Below are 13,483 nucleotides of genomic sequence, written 5' to 3'. Positions count from 1 at the left end.
CATGTATTTTGTAAGGGCTATAGTCACTGCAGTGCCTTTGGACATCCATGCATGTCCAAAGGAACATTGCATTGTTGTTCTCAACAACACAGGCACTGCAATATCATAAACTGCATTTTGAAACAATGGAAAATCCAGGATGGAATGTAACAATAGTATGAAAAGGAAAGTTGCTACCTACCATATGGCGCAGATACTGATCGTGGATAGGCAGAACAATATGACTGTCAAAATATAAGCTTTAGACCATCAACGCCTTTGTCGAAAATAGATGACAGACACACATAATCCCATACACAAACACAACCCATACACCGTGTGGCTTCAGCTACCAGAGGCTGCAGTTGTGTGTGTGTGTGTGTGTGTGTGTGTGTGTGTGTGTGTGTGTGTGTGTGTGTGTGTGGTGGGAATGTCTATTTTCAACAAAGGCCTGGATTGCCATAAGCTTATATTGTGACAGTCTTTTTGTTGTGCCTCTCTGCGACTCAGCATCTCCACTATGTGGTGAGTAGCAACTTTCCTTTTCACAATATTGTAAACTATACTTCCCTAGATTTCAGTAGTATTATTTCTTCCAGAATTAATTTTTACTCTGCTGCGCAGTGTGCCCAGAATGAATTTTCCTTGCAGCTTAAAACTGTGCGGCATACTGGGATTCAAACCTGGAACCATTACTTTCCATGGACAAATGGTCACCGGCTGAGCTATCTGGGCACTATTGACATTTCCCAACCCCATCTCATAGTAGAACCAACCAGAAGCTCCTCTCCTACCTTCCAAATGTAATGGTACAGGCCAAGACAGGAGCCCAATGCCATATTCAGAGTGAGAGCCAAACCCAGCCGAAGCACCATTTTGTCATACTGGCAGCTTCCTGGATAGTAACACCATTCTCTAAGAAACAACTAGCCATAGGAAGTTTCAACAGTCCTGAAGTATGGGGTAGCATGTGCCTTCTGTATTAAAAAGGCATTCTGATGTATATACAGTGGGTTACCCAAAGAAACTGAACTAATTTTTTGGTGGGCAGATCTGTTGTAGTATCACGTTTTGCTGCTGGGAGCACATAACGTGAATACTTCAGAGCCAATAGGCAGAGTGCTATCACTGAGGAGTGTCGGGCCTAGTTTCAGAAGAGTTTATAGTGACAACTGTTTCTTGTGCGACTTACTTTTTGAATGGCTGATTTTTGTGAACAGTACGCTCTGGTGAAATTCTGCTTTCTGCTCCGAAAAGATGGAACAGAAACTCTTGAAATGTTAAAAATGACATACAAGGATGATGCTATGGGAAAATTCTAGTGTTTGGGCGTTTTTCCTCTTTCATAAATGGTGAAATGTCAACTGACGACAAACCTCGCTCTGGTTGTCACATGAAAACGTTGAAAACATGCGCGTAATCATCAATAAAGATCAACTATGGGCGACTGAAAAAATTGTGTAGCTGTTGGGAGTGACTTTGAGTACAGTGCAACAAACTATCACCACAGATTTTGTAACAAAAAGGGTGGCTCCCAAATTCGTATGACTGCTGACTAAAAACAATGTTGCATGAAAGCAAGGTTGCAAGAAGAGTCCCGAAATGATCCAAACTTTTTTTTTTTTTTTTAATTATCAAAAGTGATGGAGCTTGGTGCTATTTTTACAATCCTGAATCAAAGCTACAATCAAGCCAGTGGAAGAAGTCAAGAAAGTCATCAGATGAAATTAAACATTAGAACAATGCCGATTTGTTTTTACGTGAGAGAAGTTGTTCATTCAGAGTTTTTTTCCACAGGGTCAGCCTTAACTTGAAAAGATTGCACAACAGCGGCCTGATATGCGGCAGTCAGGTGACTCTTTCTTCCATCATGACAATGCCCCTGCTCACACAGCCCCTTCTGTATGACAATTCTTGAGCAAAACTATTATGGCTGTTCCTCACCCCCCACATACTCACCCAACCTTGCTCTGTGCGACTTCTTCTTCTTCTTCTTCTTCTCCCCCCCCCCTCCCCCCCCCCCCCCCCCAAGAATGAAAAGAAATGTGAAAGGAAAGCGCTTCACTGATGTTGCTGAGGTGAAGAAAAAAAAACAAAGGGGGCAATGTCTAGCATCACAAAAAATGAATTTACAATGTTTTGAAAAATGGAATAAAAGATTAGCCAAGTGTTTTAGTGGACTGGAGAATACCTCGAAGGGGATTGAAGCTTAGTGCTTAAAACATGGATAAATAAGTTTAAAACAAAGTTCAGTTTCTTTTGCGTATCCCCTTGTACACTCCAAGGCCTCACGAGAAGGACACTGGCACAGCCAGGCTAAGGATTAGTCTCTACTGTGGGGTCATCGACACTCTCCAGACGCAGCTATCACAGATGCAATCCACTCCACCGCATTCTGCACGTGAATTCCTGCCAGGGGTCCAAACAACACCTCAAAGTCTGAGGTAAGAACTGTACACCTTCCAATCTCAAACCACTGGGGTCCACCGATGCCATCCAATGAGCTCCGGCGACCAATATGGCGTTTTACACTGGGCAATGCCACCAACTACCACTGACATCGAATATCAATTCTCTCCACCTGCAGCTGTGGGAGGTGAGGAACTGCAGCCTGACTCAGAATTGTGGGGCAGCTGCTAGCCAGACAGCAGCAGAGCCACACAGGTGAGAGGTGCCGAGACCAGCATGCCGATGCCAGCCTGCCCTGGCCTGAGGTTTGTTGCCTGTAGCTCTACACCTGTCACCAGCCAAGTGGAAGGCTTAAACCAGAGGCTCAGATGATTCTGCAGAGAGCTGGGGTGCAAATTTCTTGACCTCTGCTATTGGGTGGAGAAATGTAGAGTCCCCCTGAATAGGTCAGGCGTGCACTACATGCCGGAAGTGGCTACAAGGGTAGCGGAGTACGTGTGGGGTGCACATGGGGGTTTTTTAGATTAGAGAATTCCCTCCCTAGGCCCGACAAGACAACTACTGAGACGCGGCAAGGTAGGAGTAGGCAAAATGCAACACGGAATAACAATATTAATGTGCTAATAGTAAACTGCAGGAGCGTCTATAGAAAGGTCCCAGAACTGCTCTCATTAATAAACGGTCACAACGCCCGTATAGTACTAGGGACAGAAAGTTGGCTGAAACCAGACAAACAGTAATGAAATGCTAAACCCAGATTGGAATGTATACCGCAGAGACAGGCTGGACAGTGAAGGGGGAGGCGTGATTATAGCGATAAGAAGCGCAATAGTATCAAAGGAAATTGACGGAGATCCGAAATGTGAAATAATTTGGGTGAAGGTCATAGTTAAGCAGGCTCAGACATGGTAATTGGATGTCTCTATAGGCCCCCGGGCTCAGCAGTTGTTGTGGCTGAACGCCTGCAGGATTATTTGGAAAATATTTCGAGTAGATTTCCCCACCATGTTATAGTTCTGGGTGGAGATCGTAAGAGATGGAAAAGAACCACCGTGGTACAACAACTGAGTTAGAAAACTGCTGCGGAAGCAAATGGAACTTCACAGCAAACATAAACATAGCCAAAGCCTTGCAGACAAACAAAAATTACGCGAAGTGAAATATAGTGTGAGGAGGGCTATGCGAGAGGCGTTCAATGAATTCGAAAGTAAAGTTCTATGTACTGACTTGGCAGAAAATCCTAAGAAATTTTGGTCTTATGTCAAAGCGGTAGGTGGATCAAAACAAAATGTCCAGACACACTGTTACCAAAATGGTACTGAAACAGAGGATAACAGACTAAAGGCCGAAATACTAAATGTCTTTTTCCAAAGCTGTTTTACAGAGGAAGACTGCACTGTAGTTCCTTCTCCAGATTGTCGCACAGATGACAAAATGGCAGATATCGAAATAGACGACAGAGGGATAGAGAAACAATTAAAATCGCTCAAAAGAGGAAAGGCCGCTGGACCTGATGGGATACCAGTTCGATTTTACACAGAGTATGCGAAGGAACTTTCCCCCCTTCTTGCAGCAGTGTACCGTAGGTCTCTAGAAGAGCATAGCGTTCCAAAGGATTGGAAAAGGCCACAGGTCATCCCCATTTTCAAGAAGGGATGTCGAACAGATGTGCAGAACTATAGACCTCTATCTCTAACGTCGATCAGTTGTAGAATTTTGGAACACATATTATGTTCAAGTATAATGACTTTTCTGGAGAGTACAAATCTACTCTGTAGGAATCAGCATGGGTTTAGAAAAAGACGGTCGTGTGAAACCCAGCTCGCGCTATTCGTCCACGAGACTAAGAGGGTCATAGACATGGGTTCACAGGTAGATGCCGTGTTTCTTGACTTCCGCAAGGCGTTCGATACAGTTCCCCACAGTCATTTAATGAACAAAGTAAGAGCATATGGACTATCAGACCAATTGTGTGATTGGATTGAGGAGTTCCTAGATAACAGAACGCAGCATGTCATTCTCAATGGAGAGAAGTCTTTCGAAGTAAGAGTGATTTCAGGTGTGCCACAGGGGAGTGTCATAGGACTGTTGCTATTCACAATATACATAAATGACCTGGTGGATGACACCGGAAGTTCACTGAGGCTTTTTGCAGATGATGCTGTGGTGTATCGAGAGGTTGTAACAATGGAAAATTGTACTGAAATGCAGGAGGATCTGCACGAACTGACGCATGGTGCAGGGAATGGCAATTGAATCTCAATGCAGACAAGTGTAATGTGCTGCGAATACATAGAAAGATAGGTCCCTTATCATTTAGCTACAAAATAGCAGGTCAGCAACTGGAAGCGGTTAATTCCATAAATTATCTGGGAGCACGCATTAGAAGTGACATAAAATGGAATGATCATATAAAGTTGATCGTCGGTAAAGCAGATGCCAGACTGAGATTCACTGGAAGAATCCTAAGGAAATGCAATCCGAAAACAAAGGAAGTAGGTTACAGTACGCTTGATCACCCACTGCTTGAATACCGCTCAGCAGTGTGGGATCTGTACCAGATAGGGTTGATAGAAGAGATAGAGAAGATCCAACGGAGAGCAGCGCGCTTTGTTACAGGATCATTCAGTAATCGCGAAAGCATTACGGAGATGATAGATAAACTCCAGTGGAAGACTCTGCAGGAGACACACTCAGTAGCTCAGTAGGGCTTTTGTTAAAATTTCGAGAACATACCTTCACCAAAGAGTCAAGCAGTATATTGCTCCCTCCTACGTATATCTCGCGAAGAGACCATGAGGATAAAATCAGAGAGATTAGAGCCCACACAGAAGCATACCGACAATCCTCCTTTCCACGAACAATACGAGACTGGTATAGAAGGGAGAACCGATAGAGGTACTCAGGGTACCCTCCGTCACACACCGTCAGGTGGCTTGCGAAGTATGGATGTAGATGTAGATGTAGACCAGCGGACACGTACACTCTTCGCATGCGCTACAAACCTGAAGAGTGTGGGTGGTACGTTCATCGCAGGATTGGCCTTTAGGAATTCAGTTGATACGGACTGCTTCTTGAAAGCTGCCAGCATGCTCTGTATGTGAGAATTTTACAAAAACAGTGGTTTGGCAATTGTATTATGGGGGAAATTTTGCAGTAATTGTGGATTGTATAATGTAAATGATGCTCCAAGTGTTCCCCTTACCTGAAAATGGATCACAACGATTGAGGAGACCGGTTCGACACCAGCCAAACTGAAATCTAGGCGAACAAGGTCATCAGTCACAAGCAGATCCTTGGAAACTATAAATCAGTGTGTACCTGACAATCCTAACCTTCCAATCGTAAGCGTGAAAGTTCTTTAAATGTGCATAGCTCATCACTGCATCAAATTCTGAAAAAAGACCTTAAACTACACCCTTACAAAATCTAAGTCCTGCAAGAATTAAAGCCTCAAGATGCCAGACATAGACTGTACTTAGTTAATGACTTGACAGTACCCTTCATTTAACGACATCTCATTTTCTGACGAGGCTCATTTTCACCTGAATGGTCATGCCAGTAAGCAAAATTAACACCACTGGAGTACAATGAACCCCAAACAGGAGCACGATGACTCGCCAAAAATTACTGTACATGCCGCGATGTCGGCTCGAGAAATAATTGGTCCGGACTTTTCGGAGGAAGAGAGTGGTCGTCCAGTGACAATAAATTCAGAACGTTGTGTGATAATGTTAGATGACTTTTTGGTGCCTGAATTGCAAAACTTTCCCGGTTATAACCAAAGAACACACTTTCAACAAGATGGAGCAACAGCTCACACGTCCAGCACGTCTACACAGCAAGTTCATGAAATTTTCCCTGGCAAATTAATCTCCACGAGTGGTAACATAAAATGGCTCCCAGTCAGTCCTATTTCTGCTCCATGAAGTTGTCCTTACGGGGATATGTCAAATAAAACATGTACGTCAAAAATCCGACTTCTCTGGAGCACCTGAAAGAAAATATCCGTATGTTGAGCAATATCAATACTAAGGCTGGGCCAACAGCATCTCGCAACAACCGCACATGAGGTCCCAAGATCTCATCATGATACCTGACAGCAGTTAAACCTTACCAATTCACCCATAAAATTTCATGAAGAGGCGTTCGTGTGGTCAACATAATCCCTGCCCACAATGTTAAGGATCCTCTTCCCACAACGTTGTCCCGAGACCGTGTTCCACGTTCCCTCCAAATGTGAATCTGTAGAGAATCACTCTCCAGACCACATCGGGACTCATCTGTGAAAAGAACATTGGCCCTCTGTTCGACCGTCCATGTGCCATGTTGCCAACTCCACTCGAGACGTTCCCATCTGTGAAGACGCTTCATGAGTACACATACAGCAGGTCTCAGACAATAAAGGCCACTCTGCGGAAGCCTTCTGCACACCGTTTACCTCGACACAAAGTGGCAGCCATCCTAGTGTCCACAAGCCAAGGCGCCATGCAAAATTTTGTTCATTGTTTGAGTGCTGCAGCCAAGCTATTGCATTTAAATGATTGTTTACAAAGTAAATTCCTGGACTGCATTCTTCAATAATAAATAAAGATTTTGTTGATAGCCTTAAACCTCTATTTTATTTTGACACATCAAATATGAACTTACTTTCTAGCTACTCAATTTTTTCTACACCTGTTTATTAGAGAATGAATGTTTTATCAACTATTGGCTGCCCACTCTACCACTCCACTCTTCCAGAGAACCACACTATTACACAAATTTCACAAAGTTGTCCTGTATATTTTGCTGGGCTACACCAATTGAAGGGATAGGGTGGATTACACTAGAAAGGAGCAGTAGATCATTCAGACCCCAGGGTCAAGAGGGACAGGCCTATTGTAAGCATTATTTTACAAAAATGACGTAACCTGTGAAGAACAAAACTCACGATAACAAAAACCCAAATCCAATGACGTTTCTAAGAATGCTCATCCGTATAATAACTGAAGTGCCAGCTTGAACTAATGACTGTAAACAACAGATGTGCATTTGACAAGTCAGCTGTGAGCAGGCAATATTACATAGTGGACATGCAGCCACAGTGTGTCAATGTCATTGTGTCACAAAACACAATGGAGCAATGAGCAATGATTCAATTTCATGTTTTACATCTACACTTTGTAAACCACCATGTTGTGCATGGCAGAGGGTACATCCCACTGTGCCAGTCATTAGGGTTTCTCTCCGTTCCATTCACATGTTGGGTGCGGGAAGAATGATTGTTTGAATGCTTCTGTGCATGCAGTAGTTATACTAATCTTACCCTCACTATTCCTATGTGAGCAACACATAGGGGGTTGTAGCAAATACCTAGAGTAATCATTTAAAGGCAGTTCTTGAATCTCTGTTAATAGACTTTCTCGGGATAGTTTACATTGGTCTTCGAGCATCTTCCAGTTAAGTTCCTTCAGTATCTCTGTAGAACTGGGCACCATTTTTTTTTTGTTCAAAGGATCTACGACAGATTTTAGTTGGAAGTTTTGCTAGCTGAAACAGCTACATAGACATTCAAGTCCATGAAAAATGCTTGCATGAAAATGGTTTAATTCATGCATAAGTGTATGAGGCGTTTTAAACATTTTAAAGGACAGGTGTCACTTGATGACAATGATAGGTCAGGGCTTTCTACCCCAAGTTCATCCCATGAAAACATTAAGAAAATTTGTGATCTTTTGAAAACTGACTCATCTATTGTGGAGAGCTATTGCTGAAGACAGCCACTGCTATTGCGGAATGTCCGTGAATCAAATGTTCAAGACATTCTCCAGAATACTTTGAGGAACAGAAAGTGTGTGAAGTTTATTCCACCACCTTTGACAACAACAAGGGGTGCGGCAACTAAATCAAAATGAAAAACGTGGACTATTCGTTTCTGAAAAAAACCACCATGGTGAAGGAAGAGGGATGAAAGGAAAGGACTGGTGATGTTAAGGAAATGGGGAGAGTTACAGAAAAGTCATTCAGATACCCAGGTCTGGGAGGACTTACTTGACAGGACGAGAACGAAAGACTCTGTCCTTTCCTTTCCTTTCTTTCCTCTGCTTTACTTTCCATGTCATCCCCTCCAGTAAATCTTCCCTCACCTATAGTACTGGGCAACTTTTCTGTATTTCTTCCTACTTCCTAAACCTCACCTATCCTTTTCGTTCATCCCTCTTCCTTTCCCTTCAACCCTTCTGAAAGAATAAGGAGCCATTGCCCCCACAAGCGTAAGCCACTATTACAGGGTGTGTGTAAATTGTACAGCTATGCACCAATGCCCCAAGGGTGCATATCTGTAACTACAGGCTGGTTCACGTAGACCTATTACACCATCCATGTGGGATATACCTGGCACACATTAGCAGTAGACAGTGACAATACGCGAAATGCAAACAGAATGGTCTGATCTCTTGTAGAGGTTTTTGTCCTACCGTGTGAAACACAAGGGGGACCGTGCGACATTGGAAGGCCATTCGTTCAAATTATTTGTGCAAATCAAGGTTCCTATTTAATAAGAAATTATTTTTATCATTAAGTAATTGTTATTCTCTTATGTAGGTTACTACTGTTCTGAATTACGTACTCAACAGTTAGTTTTATATTACGACACTTGGTTACACAGGTACATGTATTTATACAGCATTTTGCACATTCAGGACCCCTTTTGTTTTTGGAGCTATTGCCCTGGAGTGACAGTAAATCTTCGGAGTATGGCAGAACGACGAAGAAAACAAAAAGCCAGACGTTATTGAGTTTGACCCTATCTGAAAAGAAGGGACAAAGGCAGTGATTATATTCACTGCTTGTGAAAGAATTGATGCTCTAAGATCCGCATGAATTTTGGAGCTTCATGAGGATGGACATAGACTGCTACGAGGAGCTGCTGTCTGTGGTAGAAGACGGAATTAGCAAGTGTGACACAGTCATGAGGGAGGCTGTCTCACATTCTCGAAAGTAAGAATTACTTCATATGTTTGTGTGTTTTGTGATCACACCAGTCAAGATCACGAATAAAATACCATTAAATGCCCTGTTACATCGCAAGGTGGTTGTAACATTACGTTTCTTGGCTAATGTGGCATCTTGAGAGTCTGGATTTAGCCACAGAATAGCACAGCCCACCATTTCAAAAGCAGTTGTGGATATATGCACTGCAAATTGCAATACTATAAAGGATTAATGTTGAAAGGTGCACTAGTGTTATTTTTCCAAGTTTGGACTATATATATGTGCTACTTAGAGCTTTGCAGTCCTCGTCCGTTGCTTGATCCAGTTCAGACCACAAAAACCCTGTAAGTACCATATGCATTAAGTTTCACAGTCCACAATTAATGCATTTCTGACTATCTTCGAATACACACAGCCCAATTACACGCTTCAACCTAAATGCCACACCACAAAGTCACTCACTGTGGATGTAGTGGCTTCTCAGTAATTATTACACAAGAGTTTTCTGAGCCCCAAATCTTACAATTTTGATTGTTCACGAAGCCCTTCAGCAGAAAGTGTCTCATCAATGAACATTATTTTCTTAATGATTGTTGTTAACTCTTTGTTTCGCAAGCACCCGATGGGTAAATGCTCAGTGCTTTTTGTGATCATATGGGCCTCAGTGTGTCAGTTGGATTTTATAAGTCTCAAGGTGCACATCATCTTTTGGAATTCATTATGTGCTGGCTCTTGGAATATTCGATTGTTGTAAACGTCAGTGAATAGATTCCACCAGGCTTTCTCCAACATTATCACTCATGATGGTGATATTTTCTACATAACTAACACTAGAATGTCCCAGGAGTTTAACATTCACAACTGAACCAGTTTTCTCAAATTTAGCACTTAGTCTCATCAAAGCCAACTTATTTGGCATATTACTTTGACCAAACATTCCACACCATTTGTGAACAGACCTACACAATATTCACTATGTTTGTCATAAGTTTTCATTGTGACAATACACCATTCCTTCATGGCATGCTCCATTAGTAACCACAATGAAAATAGATGAAAATAGTTCAACATTCAGTGCTGCTAACTTACTAGAACAGAAATGGCAGGCATTTCAAAGGTCGCGTTCTTAATGGAACACCCCCTCACTAGCTTACTGAAGTATGAAGAATGCAAGAGATGGCTTTTCAGGCCTAATCTACCACAATGACAAATGTAAAAGTAAACAAAATAAAATTAAAGAAAAGAACTTACAGTGTTCTTACCTGTGGGCTCAGTCGTGTTTGTGTCAGGTCCAGATCAATGTCAAGAACGACAGATGATGAAGTGGCAGTCAATTCACCGATGACGGATTCTTCCACTACACTAATATTACTACCCTCACATGACTCCACAGGCACAGAAGTCCGTACTAATTTTGAGCTGGTATTGGGAGCACTTTCATAAGATGTCTTTTCATCTGCACTGTTAATAATTTGGTCCACAGAAACACAAATGTTCACCAGCTCTACATTATCAGTGTTATCTGCATTTTCTTCTGTCCTTGTCATTTCAGCAAACTCATCACGAGTTCCACATGCTTCTCGCACACTCGGTATTGTAGATTCACACATTTGAAATGTACTGTTATTCTCTACATCAGTGCTCAACTCGCTACTTACAGAACAAAATGGCACCTCACACAAAACCTTTTCTTCTCGACTGGTATTATCTTTATTTGCGTCGGCAGAGCAAATGGTACTACCGGCACTTTTAAAGTTTTCAGAACCGTAAACAACAGTTTCTTTATGGTCACCTTTCTGGGCAGTATTGTATACCTTGAGATCCAGACACTTTTCTGATGTTTCACTGCCAGTAGCTTGCTTTTGGTCATCCAGATGGAAGCCTCTTCCTTCTGAAACGACGTGAGGTAGCACAACACCAGTACCTTCCGTGAATCCTTTGCTCGTGCTTTCTACCATGTGCACATTTTTTGTTTGTAAGTTGTGTACAATTTTGTTGTCCATTTTCATTCTTTTAAAATGTTTTCCAGGCTGAATTTTCGTCATTTCAGATCCAGTAGACACAAGGAAGTGTTCACGTTTCCTGCTGGCACCTCTCAATTTCCCTGGCTTTTTCGAAGTTGAATGATTCAAAATTTTAGCTGGAGAAGCTTCGTTTGCTGTTTTAACTTTTACCTCTCCACTGTAATTTGTGGCACACACACCATTACAGTCTGCAGATTTTAAAGAGGGGAAAACACCAGTGTCATTAGTATGGCAAATAATGGTGGCAAGTCCATCAGTTTTCCCACTATCTTTTCCCTCCGTATCGTCCACCACACGCTGATATTTCAATAATGCTGTCGGACAGTCATTTTTTCTCTCACTGCGCTCATTCTTCGACGTCTTACTCACAAAGACATGAGTGTACGTGCCTCCATCAAACTGTGTTGCACTTTCTACAGTCCGTACAGATGGCTTCACCTGCAGAAGTTTCCGCTCTGGCTTCTTCCCTTGTATCTTTACCATTTCTTCTACATCCGGTCCTCTGCACAAAACATCGCTACTGACATGCTCCTCCAATTTCGAGCCTGAAAAATTGTCGGTGGAGTCCTTCAAACAAATGTCCATAGCATGTGAAACAGTCAATTCTCTTCTCTGTTCTTCAGTTGAGACAAATGGCACTCCTGGACAGTCTACACATTTTAATAGATCACTTGCATTTTGTACATTATCTACTGATTCAGAATGGAGCAATTTCTTTACTTTAGGACACAAATGACCTCTTTTCCCTATAGGCTTTGCATTGGGAAGACACCCAGAGGCAGCTGTCGACAGTCTGACAGAGTTGTCACCTTCCCGCAAGCTAGTCACTGCAAGAATTGGTCCCACATATCCCACATTTTTTGTTGCTACAGAATTGTTCGATGTATCTTGTGAGGGAGATGACTGTGTGATACAATCATTGCTGGTATACTTGTCAGGGAGCAAAGAGCATTCTTCTGACGGACACTCAAAACTCTTAGGATTTCCACCTAGTGAACCAGGGATTTTTTGTCGTTCAGCATTTCTGGAGTGTTGCTGCGGACATTCTACCCCCTTATCCTGAGGAGAGGCAGAGAAAGGTTGTGTACAATTACTGGAAGAACTACAGAGATCTTTGGATACTTTGGTCTTTGTTTCAGGTTCCATTTTCTCCCCAGAAGTGATGCTCTCTTCGCCGACAGAACTCTCTCTAGTTGAACTACATCCAACTTCCCCAATTGAAGTACAAGATGCCATGATGCTGTCCTCTATTGTTTCATAGTTTTTCTTCGGAAATTCTTTCAAGCTCGCTTTAGTCTTCTTGAGGTTAAGGCAATCTACAGTGCTGTTAACAGTTCTTAGTTCACAACCAGACCTAAAACTAGACAATGCGCTCTCTCTCTCAGCAACAGAAAAGTCCTTTAACTCATCCGCCAATTTCCCTCCAGCCACGACTGCGCCAACAGGGAAGTTAGCAAAATCCTCGATATCGTTTCGCATAGTAGACGATCCCTTCTCCCTTATAGGAGAATCTTCAAACCCTGGGGGCACAACTGTACCATCTTCCCCATCACTCATTTCTCCAGCAACTTCGAGGGCACTATTTTCTTCAACTGGTGGTCCAGGACTGCCACTGCTGCGAAACAAACTCTTTTGGGACTGGGCTCCAGTGCAGCAGCGGGACTCTACGTCGCCGACCAGCGACCTCTCTCGAGAGCATGGATACTGTGCATCGTTATTGTTATCCAACAGCTTCGACCCAATGCCTTCACTGTCCGAAAGGCGGCACATCCGGTCGACAACCCTGTCGATGATGTCCTGCTGGGACGTTTTCAGCGTTGTGCCTTCACCAAGAACGCCACCTTGTTGCGGCACGGCAGATGCTGGTCTCAACTGCCTGAATGGCGATCGGCTTTCTGTAGTCCTGTCAGTTTCCTGCCAACAGAGAAATCACACTAAGGCAAATGACAGGGCTTAAACATGTTATTTTTCACTGCGAACCACGATAGAATTAAAACTCAGCCTAACTGATTGCTGAAAAGCTGCTCATAGAAATCTGTTGGCCTCAGAAATTAATAATCATAGAACTGTGAGAAACAAGCATGTTACTGTATGAG

General features: G+C 42.7%; 1 protein-coding gene across 6 annotated transcripts in view; it reads right to left on the bottom strand.

Annotated features, from left to right (window-relative positions):
- Nucleotides 1–13,483, bottom strand: part of LOC126292169 (uncharacterized) — a 72,220-nt gene that overhangs the window by 30,989 nt on the left and 27,748 nt on the right. For all 6 annotated transcript variants that reach the window (XM_049986008.1, XM_049986009.1, XM_049986010.1 and 3 more), the window contains one exon: nt 10,626–13,301. In XM_049986008.1, the coding sequence (XP_049841965.1) occupies nt 10,626–13,301 (2,676 nt within the window). The remainder of the gene's footprint in view (nt 1–10,625; nt 13,302–13,483) is intronic.

Source organism: Schistocerca gregaria, chromosome 9, assembly GCF_023897955.1.
Source record: "Schistocerca gregaria isolate iqSchGreg1 chromosome 9, iqSchGreg1.2, whole genome shotgun sequence".
NCBI classification, from domain to species: domain Eukaryota; kingdom Metazoa; phylum Arthropoda; class Insecta; order Orthoptera; family Acrididae; genus Schistocerca; species Schistocerca gregaria.
Note: the sequence above shows the minus strand (reverse complement) of the source record. Positions and strands in the feature narration are given on the sequence as shown.